The following is a 27,334-nucleotide window of genomic DNA, read 5'->3' as shown; positions in this document are numbered from 1 at the left end:
CACACGCATGTGGGTGTCTGGCTTTGTTACTAGCTGCTCTGAAGTTACTCGAATGTTCAGATTTGGTTAGAGAAACACTCAAAAGCTGTCTGAATGGTGAATATAAAAAATATATAAAGCCACTCTAATTAACGATGAGATGAAGACGTTGCCGTCAGACATGAAAAATGTAGAGAGAGAATAACTGATGTGAATGACGCATGGATTAAAAAGTAAAAAGAGGGAAAGAGTGGATCGAGGCCCTACAAGCTTCATTAGGTTAACGTGTACTTACTCGACTCCTTTATGGCAGTGCTTCCTACGGAATTGGAAAACGTTCCTGACGACTTTCTCCACCAGCTGAAAGGGCTGCTGGATCTGGGGCTGAACCAAGGGGGTGAAGTGAACTACTCCCACGTCAACCTACAACGAGAGGAAATCCAGACAGCGGGGGGTTAGCACAGACCTTAAAACTAGACTGCAGAGAGTGTGCTCATGGGAATGTGGTGAAAGAAAGTGGCAGAAAAAGAGCAGTCAGGTGTGATCAGAGGGGGAATGTCAAGTGTGCCAAAAAAACAAGCTTTCCTGACAAATGGCACGAGAGATACAAAGCTGGACAAAGAGAGCGAAAGAGGGAAAGGGCTCAACACTCCGGGATAAAAGAAGGAGGGAAGGGAGAAAATAAGATGACGCAGCATGGCTGGTTGGCGAGCTAGTTCCAGTTGCCACAGTAACACCTGTGCAATGGACCATAGAAACTGAGTCTCTGTTGTTGCATCACCACCGAGTTCCTTAATACCTGCAAGCCTGACTCACCGTAGAGCGCATCTCTTTATCCCACTATCTGCCTCTAACATTTCCACTGAGGACCGACCATATATAGATGCAGCGATGCAGGCAGCCATGGATGATTCAGCGGGAACTAAATCGCATATACCTGCTTTCAGCTCACTTAAGAAGGTCCCAGAAAAGTACTCCAGGGCTCGGTGGAGACCAGGAAGGTGGAGATATTTTGGAAATGTTTTTGTTTTTGAAGGTCACATTTGGACAAATGGTCCCACGAGCGTTTCAGGAGAAACTACAGCAACAGTTTGAAACCTTAGGAGCCAATCAGGTTAAATCAACACCAGCCCCATAGTCCCTAATAAACGAATAAGGCCATGTGTTACACCGTAATACATCTGACTATTAATTTATTTTTGTTACTTGTAGCAAAATATCTGAAAACCACAAACATAATAAATAATATCTATAAAATCCATAAATCTGGAACCTCCCAGCACACCGCAGATGCAGGAGAAAGCAGGACCAGCTATACTGGAGGTGATCCAGAGCTGCCCACGGAGAGACCAGGGACGCACTTTTTTATTTCACGTCAGCTGAAGTCTTTACAGTGTTACCACAAACCCCCTTTAGGTACCCCCCGTTCGGGAACCTGAAGTGAACCCCAGTTAAGGACTGGTGGTGGGACTCTCGGCTCCAGTTCCACTCTGGCAGCCTCCTCCTGATCCTTCCTGTGTCAGCTCTAAGCTAACATGACACACTGATGAAGTAATCGCGTCTGAGCCAGCAGAGTGCATCTTTCTCACTCTCAGATCTTTTACTTTCAAGCACCTATACGTACACACGTTCTATTCTAGCACTTCACTTGTTCTCCTGTAAAGCATCCTCTAACTCTCTTTATCTCCTCAATGTCATGATGAGCTCAAAAGAACCAAAATACATTAAAAAGACTATTTCTGAATCTCCAGATCTTTGCTTTAGCAGCGCAAAGAAGGACATCGTTGTTCAAGCACATTTCACATGATGCTGCCAGTTCTGTAAGTTATAGTTAAAGGAGATACTGCACAATCAGGGTGATACTGCACTGCGTGGGGACCTAAAGCTCAGGCAGACTACGGGCAGCAGAGCACAACAGCTGCCTGTCAGTCTTTCCATAGTCAGTAATAGCCTTACTTCCCTCAGGAGGGAGCACTGAGTGGGACTGCTCGAGCACATCGAAAAGGGGAGCTACATAGACACACATCCAGAGTGCTATTCTTAATAATAACACATTTCGTAGTCCTTAAGTGCTTTTATCTGTAATTTCACATGACTTTTTATTCAGGTATACGCTGGGAGGAACCGCAGAGATGGCAAAAGCTGCAAAAGGAGCAAAGCGTGCTGGTGCATGACTGGCAATGTTAATTTAAAGATTCGAGGCAATACAAACATGTGAACCACACATCCCCTAAGGATAAGCGCCCCCTTCTCACGCTTAACGGGGGTAAAATAAAATGACATCTAATTCAACTCCGTTCAAAGTCTTCCTGTGGTGACGACGTGCCCCGCGGAGCTCCTTGTGCACCCATGTGGCTTGTATCTCTGGATTGTGTGATTCACTCTCCTTCTCAGCTGCTTCGTGCTGTCCGGGAGTCGCGGCTGGTGTTGATAATTAGGGGAAGAAAGCTAAAGTGGTCCAAGGGTACCAAAGGATTTTAATTAAGCCATTTAGAGTTGTTGTTTTTCTTTAAAAACAGATGTAGCGTTCAGGAGCGCTTGTAAACCACAGCTCTATCTCATATCAGATCTATAGATCCCTGTGTAGTCCAGAGATGCCTGGTTGCTGCTGAGCATCCTGCCAAAGAGGCTTTTAATGGGACAGCAGCAGTGGAGACTCTTTGTCTCACCAGCCCTGAAGGCTGTGCGCTATAACAGTACGGGAATGCTTCAAACTGGATGCAGCATAAGGAGCAGGGACAAAGGATGTCGTGGGTATAAACAATTAATCTTAAATCTTCTTCAAAATGAGTTTATCATTTACACAGAGAATATTTTACAATCAAAGGCCACGAGCCGTCCCGGGCACCCAGCGGCGGGGCTGCGGTATTTTGTCTGCATCATGAAAGGCGCCGTCTCCACCTGTCGTGTCGACAGAAATTCAGTCAGGACTTTGTATCTGGAATTTGGAAAAACACTTGTATGGGTGCTTTGGTGACGCTAGATCAGACCACCATCTGCTAGGAAGAAGCAATAAAAAGGAACGTCTTTAATTTCACTCTCTGCTGGAATAATTAGGCCATTTATATTCCGCACTTCATGATTTAAGAGAGGAGCAAGGGAAAAGTCGATACTGGGACTATACAGGCAGCAGCATTTCAGCCATCAGCTTGTCCAAGTCACTTTGCCCGTTTGATTTATGTGTGGCCTTGCTACATGACTTCACTAGGTAGCACCACTGTAATATGTCCCACTCCCTGCCATTAATCCATCTTAAATCACGTGCCGTCACCTGGCTCCTGTGCCGAGGCGCTGTGAACATGCCTTCAATGCTCTCTGTGAAGCATATCCCAGACTTACCGACCCCCTCTGAGCCCATTATCCGTCACCCTGTGCTGTACAAAGGTAGCAGTGGGGATCACCTGTGAAGAGCACACAGGCTGGCCAGACTGTGGGAGTCATTTTTTTTAGGAGAAGAAGAAAAATAAACAAGCGACTCATTAGCCCAATTTGAGCTGTTATGTAAGGATCTTTAGTCCAGCTCATGAACATTCCTCTCGCTCTGACTCACTTAATTCAGATAACTTGATTACATTTGGGAAACAACGACTTCAAACATTTACACCAACTCTGAACCTGCTTCTTATTCCAAATATGGCAACTCAAATAATCCGATTAACCAACAATGGCGCCTTTTATGAAGCGTACAGTGATTCGGTTCGAGCGTTCTGAACAGTCACGTCTGCTTTCGTCCTCAACTTCAGACCTTTTTCTGACCCAATAATCGGACATCTGCATGAAAAGATTTGCACTTTACTATATTTCATGTGTTTGACCTTCCAAAAGCAGCACTATTACTTTATACAGCTTCCTTCTCTTGCTCTCCTTTCCCCCCATTTCCATCTCCGATGTGTCTTTCTTGGTGACTTTACCCAATTGCGTGTGAGCAGTAATTTGTCATGTCCCTCTAAGCGTAGCCAAGATGAGATGGCAGGGGCCCTCGGGCTCTAGCCACTACACTACCTGAACCTCCGACACTTACATAATGGCAGGTTTGGAGAAAGAGCTGGGGGATGGAAGAAAGCTATATACAGCCAGGGAATACACGAGACAAAAGCTCACGGAGATCCTGCAACCGAAGAGGGAAGAGCTGCATTAATCATGACAATACCTTGGGAAGACAACCTCCATTACATCAGAGGAGGCAGACAGCCTCTCGGAGAGGAGAAGGCAGCAGTCAATGCCACTGAATATACCAGGCTGATATTGCTTGAGGGGTTTAAGAAGGAAGGGCTTAGGGCTTCCTGTGCAGGCAGCCCAGCATACTTCCCATGAAATTGGCCCTTGGCATGCACACAGGACATTCGAGACACTCCAGCCTAGCCTCTGACAAGATCAGCTCCTTGGAGAGAAACTTTCGTCATAGAAAAGCTTGAACTTTGCCCAAAAATGTGAAATTTACTGTGCCAGTAAATGATGATAGCATGGGAAAAAGAAGTTCATACGGGACACTAAAAGCCTCACACACGTCAGTCCAGGCTCGGCCACTTGCTTCACGGTGTAGCCCGAAGAGAGTCTTTAATATGCTGGTAATTTTACAAAATGTCAGAAATGTTTTGTCTGAGACGGGTTTGCACATATTATGTAGGGTGAAACTAGACTTGGACCCTGCTCTGCAACAAGATTGCAGTGACAGCAACATCACAGCTATCGCAAGACACCTTGCATCGGAACTGTGAACAAATCGCTGTTGCAAGGCGATGAGCCTGAAAACCAATTACGCAAGAGCGGACATAAAACGGGGAAAAAAAAAACGTAAAGTGAACGATAAAAGCCCCTCGCGCGGGCAAAAAGGAGCACGGCTGGGCCGGCAGCGCCTCACAGCTACGCTGCAGAAACGCTGGAGAGCTCTGCTGTAAGGTGATAAAATAAAAAGGGACCACGCTTATAATAGCCCACAAAATCTTCACACATCACAGCGTCACATCTGCACCCACTGGGTATTTGTTGACTGCATTTTGCTCTTCTCCCCCTACATCCATTCCCTCTATAATGCATTTATTTATTTATTTATTTATCTTGCTTCTAAGCGAACAACAGCAGCATCAGCACTTAAGATCTCATCAGTTACCAGGAGACAGGTCACACACGCCATACTGCAGTGTGCGTGTAGAAAACTGGAAAATCTCTCATCTCGCTGCAGGTGCGTCCCACAAGGAATTCTAAGAATGTAGCGCCGAAGGTCGACACCGGCATCACACTGGAGCTAATGTTGTGTGCACCATCCCCACATCTCATTTTAAGACCAGGGTCTCTGAGGGGTAGTTTACAGGAAAAACAGTGGAGGCTGGGTAGAAATAAACAACCGGATCAATAGCTAAACAAATCAATTGCTACCAAACCATCTCCACGTAATGACCACGCATCACCGTCTCCAATACCTGGCCTGTACTGCAGTTGGGAGACTGGCAAAACTATTTCCCACAGCCGGACGTTTTTGTGCCTTTGCAGCAAAATAAGAGCAACGCACATCTGCATTTACAAGGATATCAGGATATCGGCTCTATTAAACCCTGCCTGATTTTCTTCCTCTCTCGCTCTTTTGTCCTCTTTGTCATTCATGAATCAAGGCCGTCCTAGCCAGTAGCCACTCCCCCTGTTGTTCTATGTCCTCTACAGGGAAGGGAGGAAAGACGGGCAAAGACAGGGGAGCAGCTGTGAATTTTAGCATCCTGCTGACTGATGCTGATGAAGATGATGCTCTGGGGAGGGTCAGTTTTGGCATGGCGGGATACACATGCTCCTCTGGCCTCTGGACCTAGAAAAACAAAGCCTCACAATACCAAAGCCTGACCAGCTCATCTGGCCACAATCATAGCAGCTATTTCTTCTGCCTTAATTAGAGTACCCTTCCCCATGGTACCGTCAGGCTATGATTGGAAATCTTATCTAGCCCTCTCAGCCATTACTTAGGCATACATTTTAACAACAGCAGCACTGAATTATGATTAACTAGGAAGCTCAGTGCAACAATGGGATGAATATCATTTTATTTTGTTAGTTAGCAGCATTTTTCCCCATCATGGGGGGGATTTCTGGTATCTTTTAATAAATGCTTGAGCCACGAGCCACACATTTTTTTTGTAACTGGTCTTTAAGTTAATCCTGCACGACACAAAAATCTGCTTATTATACAGCCAGAAACAACGGGAAATGTACAGGTTTCTGTCAAACAAGGCGCTTTTAAAGCCCCAGGCAGTTTATACTGCATAGCACAAGGATTTTTCTCCCTGTTATTGTTTCATAAACTCTTTATATGCCAATATGACCCTTTTGTAAAATAAAAAAACAAAAAACAAATAGCACTCTGTAACAACATGCACTACTGTAATCAGTTCTAAAATATTAACACAAAAACAAATTCACAAAAATAATGTATAAATAAATAACCAGATAAAATCTGATGTTTGGACAGTTTTATTTTACTGAAGCTCTCTCTAGGGGACAAAAGTCATTTTTTGTATATAAACCTAAGACATGTAAATATATAACTTATATATGACTAGTCACGTAATTGTTTAGTGAAATTAATGATAAATAATGTAGAAAATAGTGAAAATGACGCGAAATCAGTAATTAAAGGAGTTCGGTTCGAGTGAAACGGCAGAAGTAGTTCCGGTCCTGTTCTGGCTGCTCGAAGGTGGAGGTGGTGTCGGTAGTACAGTAGCGGCGCGGAGCTGTGAGGTTTGAGCCGTCTTTGAAGTTGGGAGGCAGAGACCGCTCTGCTCCAACGCGCGAGCCCACGCACGCGCAGACACACAAACCGGCGAGGAGCGACTCACAAAGAGAGAGAGAGCGCGCGCGCGAGAGAGCGAGAGAGCTCCGGTTATTCCTCCGGGCTCCGGTCGAGCCTGTGTGGTCTCTCCGCTCTGTTGCTAAGGAAATGGATGGCTCGAACGGCTCCGCGGTCCGGGATGAATCGTGCTCCTCGCCCCCTCAGAAGCCTGCCGTGTTTACCGGAATCACTGCGAACACCGTGACGCGCCAGCTCTGCACCAGCCGGGGTAAGAGATCATTCCCACAGCGCTGCTTTCTTTCAGACTGGACCGGGAAACAAAACGGAAACAAGTGGCCCGCGTTTACTGTTCATTACAAGCTGGAACGAGCCGTGAATGAGAAAAACCGTTATGTCAGGAGGTCCGACTAAAAAATGTGAATAAAATAAAAAAAAAATAAAATAAAATAAAATAAAATAGTAATATAGAGAAAAAAAAGCTTTATTTTCAAAGTTTATTTCTGCGACCGAGTAAATAATAATTGGTGTTCCAGCTTTAGATGAGGCTGTGCAAGTCTTTAAAGGCTAGTCTCAGTTTGTTCGGTAAACAGCGCTGAAATCAAAGTGGTAGAAAATACAGTCGACTGTGTGAGTGGAGTGAAGGCACTGCAGCTCAGAGTCCACATACTGTGACTACTGAGCATGGCAAATACCTCAAACACAAACTCATCTTCCTCACAGACAGTAGCTCTGTAAAAGCAGAGGAGTAGAGCACACATGCACAACGACCGGCGGTGTTTTGCTTACCTACAGTGAGCCTGAGCCAGCTCTTAGCGCCAGTGCTTGATGCTGTCCTTTGTTTCCAGCCAAAAAAGAAAAAAGTCTGCGCTTGTGTGAGGTGAATGAGATGTGAATTTCTCATTTCCGTCTCTCTCCTCCAGCCCAGTGGAGCTGCAGCTGAGGAGCCGGGGAACTGGGGGATTCTGACTGGCAGCTGGTGCACCACCAAAGGAGGGGAGGGAGGCGGCGGGGGTCCACGAGCAGCGGTGCCGGAGCGGGGTGAATGCTGCCCGGAGAGGACAACGGCTGAGGCGGCAGCGGCGTCGACTTGAAAAGCAGCATGGCATCCACGGGCATGCAGATATTTGGATTCGTCCTAGCTCTGCTGGGCATCATGGGCGCCATGGTGGCCACTCTGCTGCCTAACTGGAAGGTGAGCGCAGATGTGGGCTCCAACATCATCACAGCTATCTCCCAGATGCAGGGACTGTGGATGGACTGCACATGGTACAGCACAGGCATGTTTAGTTGCACACTTAAGTATTCAGTGCTTTCACTACCCGCATACTTGCAGACTGCTCGCACCACTATGGTGCTGTGCTGCGTACTGGCTGCCATGGGCCTTTGCCTCGCCTCCCTGGGACTAAAATGCACGCGCTGGGGAGGTGGACGGCGCTCCAAGCGACACGCCGCCATCGCCAGCGGTGGCTGCTTCGTCGCTGCAGGCTTTCTGTGTCTGGTGCCTGCGTCTTGGTTTACCAATGAGGTCATCACCAACTTCCTGGATTCCAGCGTTCCCGAGAGCAATAAGTTTGAGCCTGGAGGTGCCGTGTACGTTGCCTTTGTTTCCGCAGGTTTCCTCTTTGTGGGGGGGTCCATTTTCTGTATGTCCTGCTCGGGAAAGAGACACGGACCCCAGGATCTGGTCCTGCTGCCCCCCCCTGACAAATTGCTTCTCCAGCAGCAGCAACAACAGCTGCTTCAGCAGCAGCAGGAGCTCCAGCACCAGTACTGCTCTCTCTCCCCATTAGACAATAAGACGGGCTACAGCCTGCAGGACTACGTGTAATAACGCAGTGCTGTGCACGCCAAAGGGAGACGAGCCCGAGGGGAAACATCACGGCTACGCACTAGGATCTACTCAAGGATGGAGTTGGAGGGGGGAAAAAAAAAAAAAAAGAGGAGAGCAACAACTTTGAAATCACATTTTTCCTTCTGCTCCATCTTCTTTTTTCTGTTTTGCAAGCACAAGCAGTCGAGGTATTCCCTGAGCAGCGCCTTGGAACAAACGGCGTGAATGTGCAAGGAGCCAGGATACCAGGATAAGGTGCTGCAGAACTGACGGAAGCTGCCAACCAAACGCAGACATCCTTCATCAGTAAATCACACAGAGTTCCCTGCGGAATGAATTAAGCAAATAAGGAAGCCTTGAGTGGAGTTTTTTTTTTCCTCGCCAAAGGTTTAAATTGAAGGAAAAAACATACGATTATTTAGCTGCTATTTACAATCGTTCAGTCCTTCGTCTCATTTGATAAAACAGGCAATATAAAGCCCAAGAGCAGTAGGTGGAAACCCTCACATAGCAAGCCATTGTAGTTTATCCTATGCTTGTCCACTAGAATGCAACATGGAATTGACTAATGAAATAAATGGGCATATTTTTGTTAGCTACTAGAATGACGTTGATATTTTGCCTCTAAAGCATGCTGTGTGGAGCCTGTGTACAAATACAGCGGAATGCCTGGTAGAAGACTGAGACATAGCCACACAATGCCTGTGCCTGAAAAGCTGTAGAAACATTACCCTGCTGTAACTGTTCAAAGAGGACTGTCAGGAGGAGTAGATGTGGGCTGCTGGGCTGGATTTAAGAGAGAAAATGCAGGCAAACAGATGCCTGCGTCTCTCTCTGCAGGTGGAAATATGAGAGAGATGGAGAGAAATTGAAAAGAGCGTGATCCAATACTTCAGCAGCAGAGTGGACCATCTCATATTTCCATCCAAACAAAAACAGTCTGCCTGTAAGTAGCAGCTACCCATCTCGATCCATCCCAGACGATCACGCCCACACATTTACACATGCACTTGTGCGTCTTCTCGTATGCAGTAAACACTCCGACACGCCGGCTTTTTGCATGTGCTTTTCTCTCCTGTCATCCACCTCCACACTGCCATGGAAACCGAATTCAAGCATTGTCTGGGGGTATGTGCGTGTCAATCAGTCAAGTTGTTTTATTTTGAGTGGGCAGGTGGGTAGGGGGCATCTTTTTCTCTTGCCATGGCATTCCATAAGCTTTCATCAGAGCCTCTGCTCACACTACTTTCACTAATCCCCTTTATTAACCAGTGACATGAAGCAGAAGCCCTGGTCGGGGGGGGGGGGGGGGGGGGGGGGGGGGGGGGGCTGGTAAATGGCTCTTCTTTGTAACACACCCCTATATGGTGTCTATGCCGTGCATGCGGTCTCACATGGATGAACACATGTTTAATGGTGCAGTGGCACAGAGGAAAAAACAAAGCAGATAAGAGGAGGAATCCTGAGTCACAGCCAACTGGGTAGTCGTGTGGCAAGAGGCTAAAAATGATTTGAGTCATTCTCCATATGCGACTTGTTTTTCAAGTACGTCAGCAATGCGCATACACTACCAGCCTGCACCTGCAGAAGGGTCTCAGTGTCTTAAATTTCATCCACCAGACTGTCCTCGTTTACCTACCAGTCGCCCTCGTCTTTTTTTACTCCATCTCCCCGTCCTGCTTGTGTCAGGATATGATTCCTGACAAGAGAACACTGATGCATGTTGAAAGCATGTCCTTCTGAGACGCACACAAACACGCACTCGTGTCAGTTTTGCAGCTACGCTTTCACAGTTACCGTGCGCTCTATTTTCTGAGGTAAGAAGATGGGAGGAATATTGTTTTTATGCTTGAGACAGGCCTTGGCAGTGATGTATAGAACTGCACATTCTCTCCTTCTCTCTCATAAGAATGCAGCTTCCTGGGGGAGAGCAGATGGCTAAGCCCAGCTCGCCACCTGCAGGCTGCTGCCGGCACACCACGGGATTCGCTGTGGGAGCTGCCGGTGGCCCCGCGGGGTTGTTTTTTTTTGCCCCGCCCCGGTTTAGCCCTCTTGCCCAGCTCAGACTGCTCCCAAAGGAACTGGCCTCCTGACAACGACTCACTGCCCAGGCACCATTACCAATGCAATAAACAAAGTAAAGAATGTGCCAAGTCATCAAGTAATACTGACACGTTATGTGTTTTGAGAATGTGCCAAATGGTCTCATGATGACACGTTTTAATAATATCGGAAGTTCTTTTTGTTTATTTTTTTAACAACTTGTTTGTACATGAATTCTACATTAGCAAATGTTTTATGGATTTGTGATTCGTCCGAATCAGCTGGATGCTTGTGTACAGTCCGGTGCGGCTTTTGAGGGTTATTTTAAATCCTCTTTATTCCTCATTTCCCAAAGCACAGCGAGACGAAACAGGAGGAAGACGAGTGAAAAGTAAATAACGCTTGTTTCAGGAATTCCGGTTTACTGCAGGTCTGTGACAACTGTACACAAGCGTCTAGATTTTTAATACGTTTAGGTTTCCTACTGAAGGATCGGGATTCCTTCACACTGGTTCAGTATAAGATACACCACGCTCATATCATATCTTCTTTATAAGAAGACTAGTCAGTGCACGTTTACGTTATTTGACAGCAGTTCGGTTCAAATGGCTGAGCATTCAACCTCTCTGGACCAGGACAAGTACATCACACAACTGGCACTCTGGAAAAAAAGGGAAAGTCTTTCGGTCTGATATGATTATGCAGGGAAAAAAATTAGCTAAAAATCTCTCTTTTTTGTGGCTGTGCAGCTTGATCATCAGCACGCGATTTCATTAGCTTATAAATGGCCAGAGTGCAAAGTGACTAGGTCCTAAAAAGAGTTAAGCTCTCCTGCGTATCCTGTACCAAGACGTTGATTTATGGTTTTGATAACTGCAGCTTATTTTTGTGGATGCTTTAGCACTTCTTACTTTGCCAGAGCATATTTGTGATGATAAACAGTTCACAAGTTCTGATACAGTTGTCTCAATGTGCTTGTGCAAGTAGTTCTATTTTTTACCAATAAAACTATTTTGTGAAAGCAGCGCGCCTGCTGGATGTGCTTTTATGTGTGTGGCTGATGGGGACGGCGATAGCATTCATCTTCCTGCCAAATGTACAGATTGCTGGATGGTACAGGCTGCGCAGCGTGCAGGAGGGAAGGCAGGCTGCTCGTATGCAGCACCCACCAGTACAGCAGTGCGTCCAACAACAAGAATAAAAAAAATAAAAAGGATTCTCTGAAAATCGCACTTAAAGAAAGGGTTTTATAAAGCTGCTCCCAATCTCCTCCAGTTATTTCTTAGTGATAACATGAGCGAATACACGAAGGAAGCAATAACGACACTTCTGGGAGTTGAAGGGAACGCGAGTTATCCGAGTTGGCTGGTTTATCTCGCACAAAGCGACGAGTTTAACGACATGTAAACTCTTCTGCCAACTGGTGGAAAGAAGAACATTTTTTGCCACCTCTCTTTTTGGTATTTTATCACATTTTTGCTAGAAAAAAAGGATCCTTAGACCAACTGATCAATCAGATTAACTGAAAATGGACTAGTTTACTCCTCCGCTGCAGACCACACTTCTTTGTCCCAGTTCTTTAATAATTAATCAGTGCTATGAAATGGTATTTACCCCGTTTCTCATTTCTTAATTTGTTGCAGATTTGTCACATTTACACGTTTCAGATCAAACAAATGTTAAAAACGTAATTTCCCTTTAACCTAATAACTGGTTGTGCCACCTTTAATGATAACCAGCAACGAGCCTTTCACATGACTGTGGAGGAATTCGCAGAATTGTTTGCATTCAGCCACACTGGAGGGTTTTCCGACATGAACTTCCCGTTTCAGGCCACGCCAAAGCGTCTTAACTGCATTTGAACCCAGACTGTGATTATTTCACTCCAAAACGTTCATTTTGTTGTTTCTGAGCCGTTCGGATGTGAGTCAGACTGAGAGAAGTGAGGCCTGCAGTTTTTTAAGTGTTGTTTGGGGTTGTTCTCTGCCGTCCTGGACGGGGCGTCGATGCGCTCGTTCAGTAACTTTGGTAGGCCGGTCACTCCTGGGAAGGTTCAGCTCTATTCCAAGGTTTGTGGATAACGTGGATAATCCCTCTCACTGTGGTTCACTGGCATCTCAAAGCTTTAGAAATGGATTTTTAACCCTTTCCAGACTGAGAGATGGCAGTGACCTCGTCTCTCACTTGTTTCTATTTTAGCCTGATTCACTTCACAGGTTCTATTTAATGTTATTCAACAGGTTTGGCTATAATCAGGCCTGAAACTGAAGCTTTCTGTGGTTAATTCATGATTTAACAAGGTACCGTAGCAGCTAGGTTTGGATAGCTTTTCCCCTTCATACAACAAACAAACTCTGTGATCTTTGTCTAATATTAAAATTGAAAATGTCTGTGAAAATGTCTCAGACTTGATGGGAGTTTGGTTCAGATCACAATCCTGCACAGCACGTTCCCTCACGTTCACGCTGGTGTCATATTTAGCCTATACACTTCAGATGGGGTGGTTATTACATTAGAATCCTGGCTCTCATTACAGCTGATTGGAGTCTCATCAACAGAGGGTGAGTGAAAATATGCTTTCCTGAAACAAACATGGATTATTAAAGCCTCTCTCTCTCCCCATCTCATTCTTTCCCTGTGTTTGGTTATGCAATACGAGTGCAGATCAAATAACTACTCCTCTCGTGGGGGAACGCTAATAAGATCTGCTCTTCTGTGTATTTAACCTACATTTTTCATCAAAGGCTTTCACCCCGAGTTGCTGCTATGACAGATCTGGAGTGTGAGCTTTAAATGAGGGGAGGTGAGCACTTGTCAGTTGCAGGCAGGGGTTAATCACGCGCTTTTCTTTCAACTCCGAGCTCACATTTGTTTGTTGACCTTCCTGGTCAGCAAAATGTCTTTCCAGATATCACCAAACAGGAAAAAAAGGAGGAGGAGGCGTGGATGGTAATAAGATGAACAAAAGACTCTGTGCACGTTAGGGAAATGCCATCGCTCACATCCACATTGCTCAAAATTGCACCAACGTGTCACAACCCTTAAAGTGCTGCTCTCTGATTCGGACAGCAGTTATGCTCATGAAGGTTCATACTGGAAATATAATGCGCTCATCAGCGCTGAGGGAGGATGACCTTCCTTTGTCGCTCTCCTCCAGTCCCTGCGCACATGTGAGGCCGGGGAATAACGGCAACGACCTTAGCTGCTCGGTAAATCGCTGACAGAGGCAGTAAAAGCTATGAAGATGACAAAAGGGAAGCTTGTAGAAAAACAATACGCTGTGACAGTTCAAAGGAGGCCCTTTAATATTTTAGCTTTGGAGCGTGCAGAACGACGCGTGCCCGGGAGGATTTGGTAAGCTGAAGGTGAGGGAGGCTAAACGCTTCAAGGGTGCTGAAGGTTTTTGTATTTTTCGATAATCTATATTTCTCCTGACTAAAATGATGATTACTGTAGACAGGCAACAAGGAAAGAAAGAAAAAGAAGCTCCTTTAATCATAAGATGCTGTTCATCACCTCACCAGTGAAACTAGTTAATATAGCCAGTAAATCTTTACCTGGAACTTTAAAATTGGGATCCATCCCACACCTTCAGTCGCCATAAAAAGCCTTAAAGTAAGTCACAAACCGCCGCGTGTGATGTTGAAATTGGACACTCAAGTAAGCCTTCAACTTAATAGCTTATAGATTGATGCCTCCCATCGCAGTGAGGCTTTTCCCCCATGATAAATGTATTGTAATTTGATTTTTCTCATTTGTAGCTGAACTTTCTTTCCTTGGAGGATAGCTGGGTTTTTAAAACACCGCACCCCCTCCGCTGCGTGCTCACTAACCAAACAGAGCTGAATTTGCTAAACTCGGCACAGTTACTTGTTAGGAGGAGGCAGTGGCTCTCTGGAGATGTTCTTAAGCTAGCTCTGCCAACCTTGGCGTTTTGTTTAAGGTGAGCGGAAATGAAGGAAGAGGAGAAGGAAGAAGCAAGGGAGTATTTTTAGATTTCTTTACCTTGGGTCCGTGATGTATTGAGACCAAGCCTTCGGGCATTTTCTGGGCTGGCACGAGTCATTGAAATAACTTTCCCTGATACTCTTGATACCGCGTTTGACCCCGTTTATGGGATAGGAATAGGCTCAGATGAATTGTGAGAGTGGAGGATGTGTGGCGGGAGGTGAGAAAGCAGCACAGCCCCTCTGAGGAGATTCACTCTTGCTGTAGAGACGGGCAGCGAGGCCACATTACATCACAGAGAAGATATTCATCACCACGGTGGTCCGAGCTGGGTCATGCTCCCCAGTGAACCACCTGTTTCAATTCAAAAGGATAAAATTAATTCAACAGAGGAGGAAAAAGTCTCCAAAACTCGGAGCTGTGGAGGAGTACATGTACAGTACCTTTAATTCAAGTCCAATCGCTCTCTGACTACTGCCAGCTACAACCGAAGTTCAATGCGGCATTAACAAATTTAATTTAGCCTCTGCTCATCTGGCCTGTGCTCTTGGTAGACTATTGTGTACAAGGCGAACATCTGTAGGGCGCTCCTCCTGTGAGGCTCGGTTAGTTGGTGGGTGACGGCCATTACTCAGAGCAGGGCTGATGACCGGCCCAGACAACCATCTGTTTGGAGGTACGCCTCGCTCTCCTCTCAGATCCATCTCTGTCATGAATCTGTCTTCTGGTGCTCTCTGGGCTTTGTTTCATTTGACAAATCTCATATTCAGACGATAATCTGCTCTCCAACCCTGCTTCCATTTATTCTGGTTTTCATCACCAATATTTCCTTCCATTTTTGCATCATCACCCACCCTTATTCCCTTATTTCTCAGCTCATTTTCTTTTATTCATTCCATTTCCTGTTATGCCCTACCCCATGCCTCAATTTCATTCTCACCTTATTCAGCAAATACCCGAGTTGTTAGCACAACGTGGAGCCCCCGAGGAGCTCTACAGAGGACACAGCAGGTTGTTTGCGACGGAGCAGCTACTGCACGACTTACAGACCCGCCTGCGATGGAAAGAGGTTGATTTTAATCACATTGTACTAGGGCTGCCACAAACGATTATTTTGATAGTCGACTAGTCACCGATTATTTTTGCGATTAGTCGACTAATCAGATCATCATCCATTGGACGTACAGCGTACAGCTTATTGCACCAGCAGCATCTGGTCTTATATAACCATCATTAGCTTACAGCTTGAAGTGTTTGTGCTAACTAAAAATAAAGACAAGATGGTAGTTTATTAATTTTTAATGAAATTTGCAGATTGTTTCGGTGAAGTTTAATAAACTCCTTGCTTTCTAAAATATAACAGGACACCGGAGTATATTCTCCAGCGTCTCACACTTCTGATAATCAGCTGTCTGCTTGACAGTTTTAGCTGTGCAAAAAACTATAACTTTAATCTCAGCCAAACCGATTTACTCAGGAACAAATAAAATACTAAAGAAAGCCAAACAATAACATTTTTAAGTTATCTAAGTGACTTATATATATGTTTAACCTGACTAGCGAAAGACGGCGGTGGGTTTGAAAACGATTTGCCGGGAGTCCGGTGTTCTCACGGCTCTAGTTAGCCTTGCCCCCGCCTAGCTAACGAGCTAGTGGGTAACAGACGTCTCCGAAAACTTCGGAGCGCTTTTGAAAATATGTGGTGTCTTGATAAACTGAGCAGATATTTGAGGTTTACACAGCTACATTCTCGCCTGAAAACATGTTAAACGTTTATTTTGTGACCCAGAAAGAATAATAAGAGTAAAGTTAAAACTAACTAGCTGCCGCCATTGTTGACAGCTGCGCTATGAATTCTGGGACACAGCTTCTTCTTCTTCGGGGTTTAACGGCAGCTGGCATCCTTGTACATGCAGTGCTGCCATCTTCTGTTTCAGTCCGTTATTACACTCTTAAATCCTACTACTCATTCCTGTGTCCTTTGTGATCTTACAAAGCTTCAAACGATGCGTCGACTATTAAATTAGTCGTCGACGATTTTAATAGTCGACATAATCGTGACTAGTCGACTAATCGTGGCAGCCCTACATTGTACCCAGATGGGGGAGAGGAAAGGGGAAGAGAGATGAGCGAGTCAACGTGTGCTCTTTTCTCTTTTCAAATCAGCTCCTTTGCATGTAAGGAGGCAGTGAGGATGCAGATGCTTGATGTCAGCGTGCACTCAGAAACCCCTTGACCCCTGACCAGAATATGAATTAGAGATGTGTATGAAAGCAAAAGCAAAAACAGAAAGGCAGTTCCTATTTCGGTTTTCTCAGGGAGCCTTCAGATACGTGCATAGCTGTGAACCCCAGAAGCGATGCAAGCATCACTCAGTCTGTCCATCTATGTGAGAATTAACAGGAGGAGAGCGACTAATAAGGAAGAGGAGGCAGGTGTGATCTGCAGTGGGACGGACCTAGGGCACCCTGAGCCTGGGGGAACCCCATCAAAGCAGCCAATCGCCACTCTCGAAACCCTTCAAGGACAATCTCAGTCACTCAATGTGACACAGCAGAGGCGAGAGGGACAAGACTGGCAAATTAAGCAGCGGGGATAAGAGCCTATCTGCCCACCCCGCGTCAATACGGGCCCCCGCAGCCGCTGATGTAAAATGGATTCAACATTTCCTTTCTCATTATCCCATCAGCCTGCAATACTCGGCCTCCTCTACGTTCAAATCAGCCGGCCAATCAACCCACACTCCCCTCCCCCCTTCGCCTTGAAGTGATGCTATTTTCTCATCGTGGTTATTTGGAAAGGTTCACTGCTTTTTCAGCGGCTCTCTGGGACTCGCTTTGTTTGATCTCACAGTATTAAACCACTTCACATGTTTTGTTTTTTTACACTTCACTAATTGCCATGTGTGCACAGCACCTGCTACCGTGTAGTTTGTTTTACTGTCCTGTACAAAGCATTAGCATCGCTGCAGAATAATCCCAACAATGATTGGCACACACGTTCGCAAAAAGGCTCACGCAAAGTGAAGAAAGCAAGAAAGATACAGAGACACAGACCTTTGGTACTTGGCAGTCTAACAGCACCAGTATAATTAGTTCCTCTCTACAAAGGGGGGTATTTAGCCATCGCCATCTTCATAAGGAGCACTGTGAGCAGTGTACAGTACTAACACTCTGCACAGCAACCATAACAATTTATGCACGCAGCATTTTTCTTTCTGTATATTCAACATCTACAATATCTCGGTTACTTCTTCTCTTTAGCAGGAAATCTGTCAATATTCCCATGAGTGACAACCTCAGTCGGTCCCGCTCCTCTCAGCCTCTCTGTCCTGTAAACCATGGAAGGACATTTTTACTCTTCATGCTTTTCTGCGTAATTACTCTGGTGTGCACCAGTAAACAAAGCAGAGCCACTGAGCTTTTTATGAATTATACTACATGACACACTACTACGATAGACTTCATCTACTCTGTGTGCTCTTGTTCCTGGTCTTTTATAGGACACCAGCAGCAGGAGGGCTGCTCATCAAACAGCCATCATCTCTCCTAATGACACCAATTTGACCAAGAGCCCATTAAAACATTTAGTAGGAATAGATGGCCCGTGTGGGCATGTGGGAGGCGCGGATTCATCTGCACGCATGCGTAGCATGAAACTTCCCCTGTTCAAATGTATTCATACCATATGAGCATATTACATCAAAAGATAAAGCCTGCTAAAGCCCATTAAGCTCCACTTTGACATACACACAAAAATAAAATGCTCTAGAGAAACAAATGCACAGAAAGGCAGCTGAGTGCGATGAAATAATCATTGGAATCCATCTCTTCTAAGAGAATGAGCAATCAGCACTGGTCCCATTCACTCGGCTGCATTTTACTCCACATGGGAGATTAAATATTTACTGTCAGTGGGTCTCCTAAAGAGCCAGGACATCTTCGAGGGACCAGCAGTCTATCTCTGACATCCACCTAACACCTATCCTTTAATTCTGGGAAAGAAAAAAAATGGCTTTATTTGTACAAAAGATGCAAGCGAGCTCTTGAGTTTTCTAAAACACTTGAATGTGTGCGATTTAAAATAAACTCCAGCTGCGTATTAGCCAGCATTGATCCTTTTTTTAATGCATCACCTCTGGTCCTACGTTAAACACTGAAGCTGAAGACGAAATGCGCGATCGGCCCTGATGCTCACACACGGGTGGAAAGATGCAGAAAGAGAAACTGGGCCTAAAAAAGAACAAGGCCTTCATTACAAGGCACAGTGTGATCGTGCCACATCTCAAATACCCACCAGGCATCATTACAAGCTAAAAAAAGGGTCCAAAGACAGAAGTGAGACAACACTGATTCAACACAGTCTTAATGAAGCCTTAAAGCAAGAAGAACGAGTGGAGGGATGAGCCAGGGTGACATGATGAGGGTCTGACCGGAGCGTGGCACCGTGAGGTCCCGCTGACGTCATGAAAGCTGGAACGTCACTTGTTCACTGATATTGAAGATTAATATCATTATTATTATTATAATAATAATAATATACTTTACCGTTTCTTTCATTTTGTTCTGAAAGAAGAAATCTTTTCCCAGCATCACCCCCGAGGGTGTGCATGCGGGGATCTGAATGCTCGCTATAGCTTTTCCCAATAAACCGTAACTATCAGCACAAACTTCAACAGCACCTTGAAACAAACCGAAAATATTCCACTACAGTTTGAAGCAGAGCCTAATCCGAGCGGCTGGTACACAAACTGGACGAGGAACAAAGTCAAGAATCAGACGCCATGTGCTTTGCCAAACGCCTACCCAACACCTTTTTCTCCAGCTCTAAAGTAATTAAACTTCAGCAGCACACTGATGAGGTTTTTTCAGTGTCACAAAGTCAAATATTAGTTAAACACTACCTCTGGTTTGGGGACGAAGGCCCGTCCGGGGATGGTGAAGCAGTTGTGGACAGTGCAGAGATACTGAGCCATGATGGAAAGACGACTCCTCTGTTTGCTGCGTGTGCTGGCCGTCAACCTCTGGATGGAAAAAACAACTGCTGAAAGTTACTGAAGCATATTAAACGTGTCCTAAAGATGATTTTTGCATCACAGACAGAGAAGAATTAAGCAAACATCAATAAAGCCTGTTGGCCTGAATCATGAAAGGCCCATCCCAAATCTATTCATCTCAGCTGCAAAGTATTTTTAATTATGAATCAAGGAATCAATATTAAATCACAACAATAAAATAAGAATGAAATGAATAAAAATGTCTGCAGAGTGACGATTGCTCAGGAAATCTGCAAACACGGGTGTTTGACTTTATTTAGGGTCTATGTGGGTCATGTGGAGTTCACCCACCTCTGCCACCTCTTTCTGGAAAGTGAGCGTGAGTCGGGTGCGTCCAAACGTGAAGGGCCCCGTTCTGTTCGCTACGTTTTCCAGCCACTTGATGATCAGCGGGGTTGAGACGCTGAATGGGAGATTCCCTATGATGTGTAGGTTTGGAGGGTCTGTGAAGACACACACACACACACACACGTTTTAGTCACACGTATTTCCCTCAGTTTGATTGCCGTAACAGCTTACGTACGCTCATCCTCTTACCTCCCTCCCATGGCTTAGAGATATTTGTTGGGAATCCTCGATCCAGTCTGTAGGTGAGTATGTCACCGTGGACGATCCTCAGCCTGCCCGGTGCTGCCTCAGACAACAGCTGTGCAAATGGAAATAAACAGGTAACAATCATTTTAAAAAGAATAAAAGGACTCATCAGTCACTCTGCAAGCGGCCACAGCTGCAAAGAGAGGGAGCCGGCTCCTGCAGGTGAGGACGTTTGAGCCGTGTGTGCAGAGTGACCTCGTTCAGCCAGCCTGGATCCGGCCGTTCTGCTCACCTTCAGTCCGGGGATAAAGCGTGTGTCTTTCTCCACAACAAGCAGGTCTGCGGCCCCAGCATTGAGGATGGAACGGGTGAGGCCTCCGGGACCCGGCCCCACCTCACACACGTGGGCATCTCTCAAGCTGCCCGCCTGGCGCACTATTTTGTCTGAGAATACAGAGAGGGAGCACTCAATATTCATTTATAGTAATTTCCTGGGATACATTCTCAATTCGTGCAGCCTATAAATTATAAGATGTTCTTCAATCAAATGTTTTCATCAGAGTCGGGCGTCCAAATTGAGATTAATAGAGTGTGATGCTGCAATATCTGCTCTCCTCTGTGTGATGAAGATGAAAAGCATTAATCTAACAGTCACCTTGTCCAAGGACGAGAGAGCAGATCAAACCTGCACTGCATCGCTGATAATTGTGTTAAGGCTCAGCTCTCAAGGGCTACAACAACTGAGCTGGTCCATTCGCATTAGTAGGAGATCTACATAACCTCACCTACAAAGAAAGCCTGTCGGTTTCGATGCCTTCAAACAAGGCGGTGCAGCACCGTGCAATCAAGTGCATGTAACACGCTACTGTACCCTGAGAAGGACCTCAAGGGTCTTGGTACACTGCAGACGGGGCAAAAGAAGAAGGAGGAATGAAAGAAAGAAAATAAAATGCTGGATGACTAACCTGTGAGCCTCAGGTCCAGCAGAAAGTTCTGGGACAGCTGTTTCTCTGCTCGCAAGTTGTACAGCTTTATGAGCTCACCTACAGTCGGCAGGGGAGGCAGGCGGAAGGAAGCCAGCTTCCCCGAGGCAGCCATCACTGGGGAGAAGGCTGTGAGAAACAAAGGCAGAAAGCTGTGAGACTAAATGTGACTGATGAGCCTCCTCAGCAAAGAAAAACACAATCTCACAGTATTAATAAGAAATTCCTTTGTTACAGCAGCTACAATAAAAAACCCAAAAACAAACATAAAACAACCGACTAGCGGAACAACAAGTGGAATGGTGAATAACTCAATAAAATATGATAAAACTAATATATTAACAGGGTCAAGACCAATCTGGACAAATAAAATAAGAACTAAGTCTAGTCCAACTTAACTGAATGCAACCATCTGGTACAATTATAGCTATTCTGAACTATGCAATTTATGATAACTATGCAGCCCATTCAGCAACTGAAGAATTTGAAAGTAAATTAAAACAAAATATAATTTTACATTAAATAAAAAGTTTTAAACTTAATTAAAATAAAACATGTCTTAAATTAAAATAAGTAAACTGTCATGTTTATTGCTGCCAAAAAAAAAGTTAAACACATTTGGACAGTGAAGGAATGTCAGGATTCTTGCTCAGAAAAAGGATCAACATGCTCTGAAGTTAGGGTTGCCAACTCCCTGAAAAATAAATAAGGGACACCTCGTGGCCAGGGCCGGGCGACCCAGTTGTCTTCACCCTTCCCAGTGTGGTGAATTTTCTAGCTCTTTTTTTGTGTGTGAAATTATTTTTTTAACCATTTGACTTGAATTTGATTTAAGTAGATGTTTATTCTTTGTGATATGAACACATGTGAAACAAATGATCATTTAGCCATTTATTTTTAGCTCAAAATGACAACATTAACACAGTAAAACAGGTCTCCTTCTTAAACAGAAGCCTGTCATGCTTAACTTTTGAGAATATAAGTAAATCTTTCTTTAAAAGAACTCTGTCCTGCTTAACTTGAAATAATAGAAAACAATAGAAAGAAAAACATTCTTGTAACAGTGCTTCAGTTGAGGTATTATTTCAGCTTTTCTAATGCTAATCAGCTGCTCCTGTTTGTAAACCCGCTTGTTCCCATGATTACGCATCTTAACTCATCATCATTATTCATCTATGTATTACTTTTATGTATTAGTCATCTATTTGTTGTAATCATCTATCCTTGCAGTTGTTTATTACACAAAATAAATTATATTATCACACTTCTGGCCACATAGCGCTGATATTCACTGCACATGCCCATATTAACTTTTTCCAGCCAGGTGTTTTCCTTTTCCCATTCTTCCCCTTCTCTGAGGGGAACAAACATTGCTGCTCTAATGCTGGGCTTACACTGTGCGGTTTTAGGCCCATTTTGAGCCGATTTTTGAGTGATCTTCATCGTGCATCGTGTAGTATACGTGGGGTAACTTTGGAAAGCTCATCCGAGCCTTTTCGATGTGGCATCACAAAATTATCACGACCACAACAACCGTGAAAATAGTTGGATCTACACTGCTGCTCAATCACAGCTGCCTGATCAATGTTTTTCATTAGCAATTTAGCAAAGTTGATGGTAGTGGTGTGTCTGTGTGAGTGTAATGCTGGGCTTACACTGTGCGATTTTTGGCCCATTTTGAACCGATTTTTGAGTCGTGCGACCGATTTGGCGATCGGCCCGATTTTGGCCTTCATCGTGCATCGTGTAGTATACGTGGGGTAACGAGACGCGATTAACACCTCACGACCAGCTCCCGATCATCAATCGCTCGTGAGGGTCTCACCACAGCCGCTCACACTGCTCACGCGGAAACACGTAAACGTCGGTGTAAAAGACGGAGCAGCACGGCTGTGCAGCGTGTGATCTGGACACAAGCGATGGAGGCACAACTTGTAGAACTTTGGAAAGCTCATCCGAGTCTTTTCGATGTGGCCTCACAAAATTATCACGACCACAACAACCGTGAAAATAGTTGGATTTACACTGCTGCTCAATCACAGCTGCCTGATCATGTTTTTCATTAGCAATTTAGCAAAGTTGATGGTGGTGGTGGCGTGTCTGTGTGAGTGAAAGACAGAGAGGGAGAGTGAGCGACAGATTTTCTGTTATAACCTTCATTTTATGGAGGCACAGTGTGAGCACTCAGGTCGCATCAGAGCATCGGGCGGTATAGTGTGAGACTCTGCATCGTGACCTGCAAACTTCTAACCCCTGCGAGTCAATTGTGCAGTTTGAGCAGGAGCTGAATAACGTGACTGAAAAAAATCGCACAGTGTCTGCCCAGCTTTAGGTGTACTGTCGTCCGAGACTTGCACCGCAGTGTCGGCGTTTGTTTCCCTGTTGGCCATGCTTCTTGTTGTGGTCATCTGTTGTCTTCCGGTATTTTCTCCGCAAGCGACCTTTCCTCGACCAATGAGATGAGCGGTAATCTGAATTGTCATACTCGAATTGTCATAAGTGTGCTGTCAGCTCATTGGTCACAAAGCAGGAAAGGGGCTGGGAATTATGTTTTCAAACAAAGCGTTAATTCCATTAAAAGTTATAGACTACTTTTGATTCTCACTGTATTACGGGACAAAGTGCGTCCCTTATTAGCTCAATACGGGACGTGTACTTTTGTTTCGAAATACGGGACGATTCCGTATTTTAAGGGACGGTTGGCAACCCTATCTGAAGTCAGAGCACAAAAACCTTTTTTGTAACAAAATATCGATTTCTGCTGTCCCTGTATCGATACATTATTAGCAAACAAAATATCACGATACTACACAGTATCGATTTTTTCCCCCACCCCTAGTCTCAGCTCAACTGAACCATGGACTTATAAACTGCTTCATGACCAGGTGAGACCTGTTTCTTTACAGTTTGGTGGCATGTTTAGCAGATAAAAGACCAGGAGCTGAGTCCTAGTACTGAACTTGTATTTGGTACTTTTTCCACTGGAACTCTGAATATGAAGTACAAAAAGATGTTGATACAAGAGAAGGAGGCAATCGCTGAAAAACCCACATAAACCTGTCACAGAACAAAAAAATAAAATAAAAAGCAACAAAACTAAAAAAAATTAATGCACTGACCAGCTCAGCCAGACCTAAAGGACCTCCTGAGCTACAGCCAACTGGGGGGAGACACGAACACCAGATTCGACTTTTTCCCAAAAAAATAAAAAATAAAAAAATCATCTAAAAGAAAACTCTTTGGACAGATGATACATAGAGTGAATTTTACTAGAATGATGTAGAAGGAAAGAGCATGTATGACAGGTCACTGTTCTGTGATGATCTGACTGCTGACAGAAGCAGCAGAATGAACCGCGCAGTGTTCAAGGCTATACTCTATGCTCAGATTCAGACAGGTGCTGCAGAGTGGATCAGACAGAGCTCCACAGTGCAGGTGGATAATAGCCCAAAGCAAACTGCAAAGTTTCTCAAGGCAAAGAAATGGGGTATTCTACAATCAGCAAGCCAGTCACTTGAGCTCAGCCCAGGAGAGCAGCTTATCAGTCACTGAATACAAAACTAAAAGGCAGAGCGCCTCACAGACAGGCAGCAGCTGAAGGCAGCTGCACTAAAGGCCTGCAGAGCATCTCAAGCAGGAAACACAGCACCTAGTGATGTCCATGATGTCTAGCCTCCAGCACTTTGAACTACTAATATTCACCCTTAACCTTTTTTAGTTTGTCCATTTACTTTAGATCCTCTGAAAATGAGGGACTATGTATAAAACGTCCTTGAATTAAAGCTGAAATCCTGCACTTCAACCACACCGTGATATTATAATTCTTAAAATCCACTGTGCTGGTGGAACAGAGACAAAACTACAGAAACTCTCCAAAAACCTATGGGAGCAGATGCACATCAGGTTTTTTCTCCGTGTCTTGTGTGCGCCTCCTTGTGGCCTTTGAGCAGAAAACTAAATGAAAACACCCGCACACAGTTATGTGCCGTTCTCCACGTTATGAAAACACGTTCACTGTGACAGCCAACGTCACGTAAATCCACGACTTAGGAGGAGAAACTGGAGCTGAATAACTGGACTTATGAACTCCACTCTGAAGCTGACAGCTGACTCTGCTGTGACACTCTTAACACAGGAGCTAACATTTGCAGCTAATGTTAGCTTGCTGTCTAAAATGCAGCTCGCAGAGCTCGTGGGAAAGCCGCCAATTTACACGAAACACGTGACCGTTTTCTCCAAAAATCGAGATAAAAATGACAATGACACACAACGAGTACACGAGACTGATAACACACAGGAGTTTACCCACGTTTGTCACCGGCGGTGCTCTCTTCCTTGAATTTCCTTATTCGTCATCGTATTGACGACCAGATATCCAATAAACTTCGTCGAACACCGGTATCACCCAATCAAATTAAAGTAGGCGGAGCTCCACTGTGCCCTTGACAGGGCGGCTGGTGTTGATGAATGACGCCTCTTCGCCAGAAGGGGGAGACATTTCAGCGCACACAGTGGCACCTGGTGGTTCATGTAGTCCTAATTTTACACCATTTCTTCTCTTAATAAGATCTGAAAGAGAATCTACAACCCTAAAAATCCAAATGTAGCTTTTAAAAGAGCAAAAGATGGGAGAGTCATTCTTAACTTGTTGAATCCTTTCCATTGATGGGCAGGCTATATGCTTCTATTAGAGCTCTGTAGGATATTTATTCATTGTCTGAGTATTTTGTGACACTGAGTGATGCCCAGCTGTTGTCTGGAATGAACCCTGTGGCCCTGCAGTCTCCCTCCTCTGTTCATGAGACACGCTGGCTCATAGGCATCTGAGCCTCATATGGAAATACCCTTCCCCTCCAGAAAGTCTGGCACATGACTGGCAGTCCTGACTCCTGCTGGGGCTGACCTTGAGAGAGAAAACCAGCGGCGGTGTCGGTGGGTGAGAGTCATGCTGCGTTTGCTGCTATGGAAACTACTTTAAACTGGATTGTGCCAGAAAATATCAATCACTTTTTTTAATCGTTTGTGTGAGCTGGACTCAAACTTTATTGAATATTGTTACAGTCTGGGAGCAGGAGGGTGTGTGAGAGAGAATCACCTCCTCAATGCAGCTCTATAGTGTGTGATCAGGACACACAGGAAATGAAACATAAGTAATTAACATTTCTGAGCGGGTAACTCATCACCAGAATGGGAACACGAGAAGAAAAACAAAGGCAGAAATACTTAACAGCATGTAATTTCCCAGCCAATTTAGGCTTTAGACACAGGCTCACATCAATAAACACAAAAACCACAAGAGATGTACAGCAATAACTTCTGTTATGATGATAATTCACAGTTGAGTCAGTATTATTCCCCTATATTTATCTGGATGTGTTACGGGTGATGTAACAAGTTCAGCAGGGTTAAAAGCCCAAAAAGTGAAACCAGATGCACGCTCTTATGAATACCCTGTTTATCATGGCAACACTGGATTCCACTGAGTGCTATGGTCTTACTATTACTTTTTTAATTTAAATTAAAGAGTCGCTTTGGTCTGAGACTGCATGAATGCCAGTTTTTGGCAAAGGTGACGCCTGTGACTGATTTTCTGTTTATGTTGTTTCGTTTTTACTGAGCTGAAATTTGGTGTCAAACATGATCTACGTCCAAGCTTACAGTAAACCACCTTCAAATTGCTCTAGAAGTCTTTTGATGAGTAGTTTGACTCAAACAGCAGCGTGATGTCATTTTCATTGTTCTTATGAAAGAAAAATTATGTTACATTTATCATTTTTATGCCAGGTCACAATTTCTGTGTTTGGAAGCGAAAAATACAAACAGACTTTACACAGACAGACCAAACATCGGCCGTACTGGAATTCCTGTGATACAGCACCACATGAAAGAGGTAGCTGTACTTCAGCAGAGGAATTCCTGTGGTGATGAATGTGATCCTGGGATACATGTGGTGTGGTATTTTTGTGGTATCCTGAGACGTGCTGGCCCTTTCTGGATAATTTACCATAAGATGTTTGGTGAGCAGTCTTACTGTAAAAAGGTTTCCTACGTGAATTCAAATACTGAAAGCTTGCTTGTCATTGCAGGGAAGTTAATCTGATTATATATCCTTTAACAAATAACTGAGGTTTGTCTTTGATTGGTGGCAGTGAGTAAAGCAGCTATTTTGGAAGGTAAATGTATTT

General features: G+C 44.7%; 2 protein-coding genes across 3 annotated transcripts in view; one reads left to right on the top strand and one right to left on the bottom strand.

The window, feature by feature from the left end:
* The window catches only part of tfb1m (transcription factor B1, mitochondrial), a 36,507-nt gene extending 10,995 nt beyond the window's left edge, over positions 1 to 25,512 (bottom strand). Inside the window, exons 1-7 of one of the 2 annotated variants that reach the window (XR_014889868.1) lie at positions 25,459 to 25,512; positions 21,132 to 21,278; positions 20,459 to 20,610; positions 20,170 to 20,278; positions 19,924 to 20,075; positions 19,480 to 19,599; positions 275 to 402 (exon numbers count right to left, since the gene is read on the bottom strand). Coding sequence is in view for 1 of the 2 variants with exons in the window: in XM_085256200.1 (XP_085112326.1) it covers positions 275 to 402; positions 19,480 to 19,599; positions 19,924 to 20,075; positions 20,170 to 20,278; positions 20,459 to 20,610; positions 21,132 to 21,264 (794 nt within the window). In the remaining variant the exon portion in view is untranslated. Of the gene's footprint in view, positions 1 to 274; positions 403 to 19,479; positions 19,600 to 19,923; positions 20,076 to 20,169; positions 20,279 to 20,458; positions 20,611 to 21,131; positions 21,279 to 24,268; positions 24,358 to 25,458 lie in introns of those variants that run through there. The other variant, XM_085256200.1, reaches the window with a different exon arrangement.
* Positions 6,691 to 8,667, top strand: LOC146551809 (claudin-20). Its single transcript, XM_085256202.1, has 2 exons — positions 6,691 to 7,022; positions 7,675 to 8,667. The coding sequence occupies exon 2, from the start codon at positions 7,854 to 7,856 to the stop codon at positions 8,580 to 8,582; it is 729 nt and encodes a 242-aa protein (XP_085112328.1). The 5' UTR covers positions 6,691 to 7,022; positions 7,675 to 7,853; the 3' UTR covers positions 8,583 to 8,667.
* Positions 25,513 to 27,334: the final 1,822 nt, after the last annotated feature.

Source organism: Mchenga conophoros, linkage group LG19 (genome assembly GCF_057382185.1).
Source record: "Mchenga conophoros isolate Kocher_MC1m ecotype Shallow Benthic linkage group LG19, M_conophoros_male_GT1.1, whole genome shotgun sequence".
Lineage (NCBI taxonomy): Eukaryota > Metazoa > Chordata > Actinopteri > Cichliformes > Cichlidae > Mchenga > Mchenga conophoros.
This window is presented reverse-complemented; position numbering and strand designations above follow the sequence as displayed.

Coding starts and splice junctions, on each gene's coding strand:
- LOC146551809 (XM_085256202.1), top strand. CDS start 7,854: ATGGCATCCACGGGCATGCAGATATTTGGATTCGTCCTAGCTCTGCTG.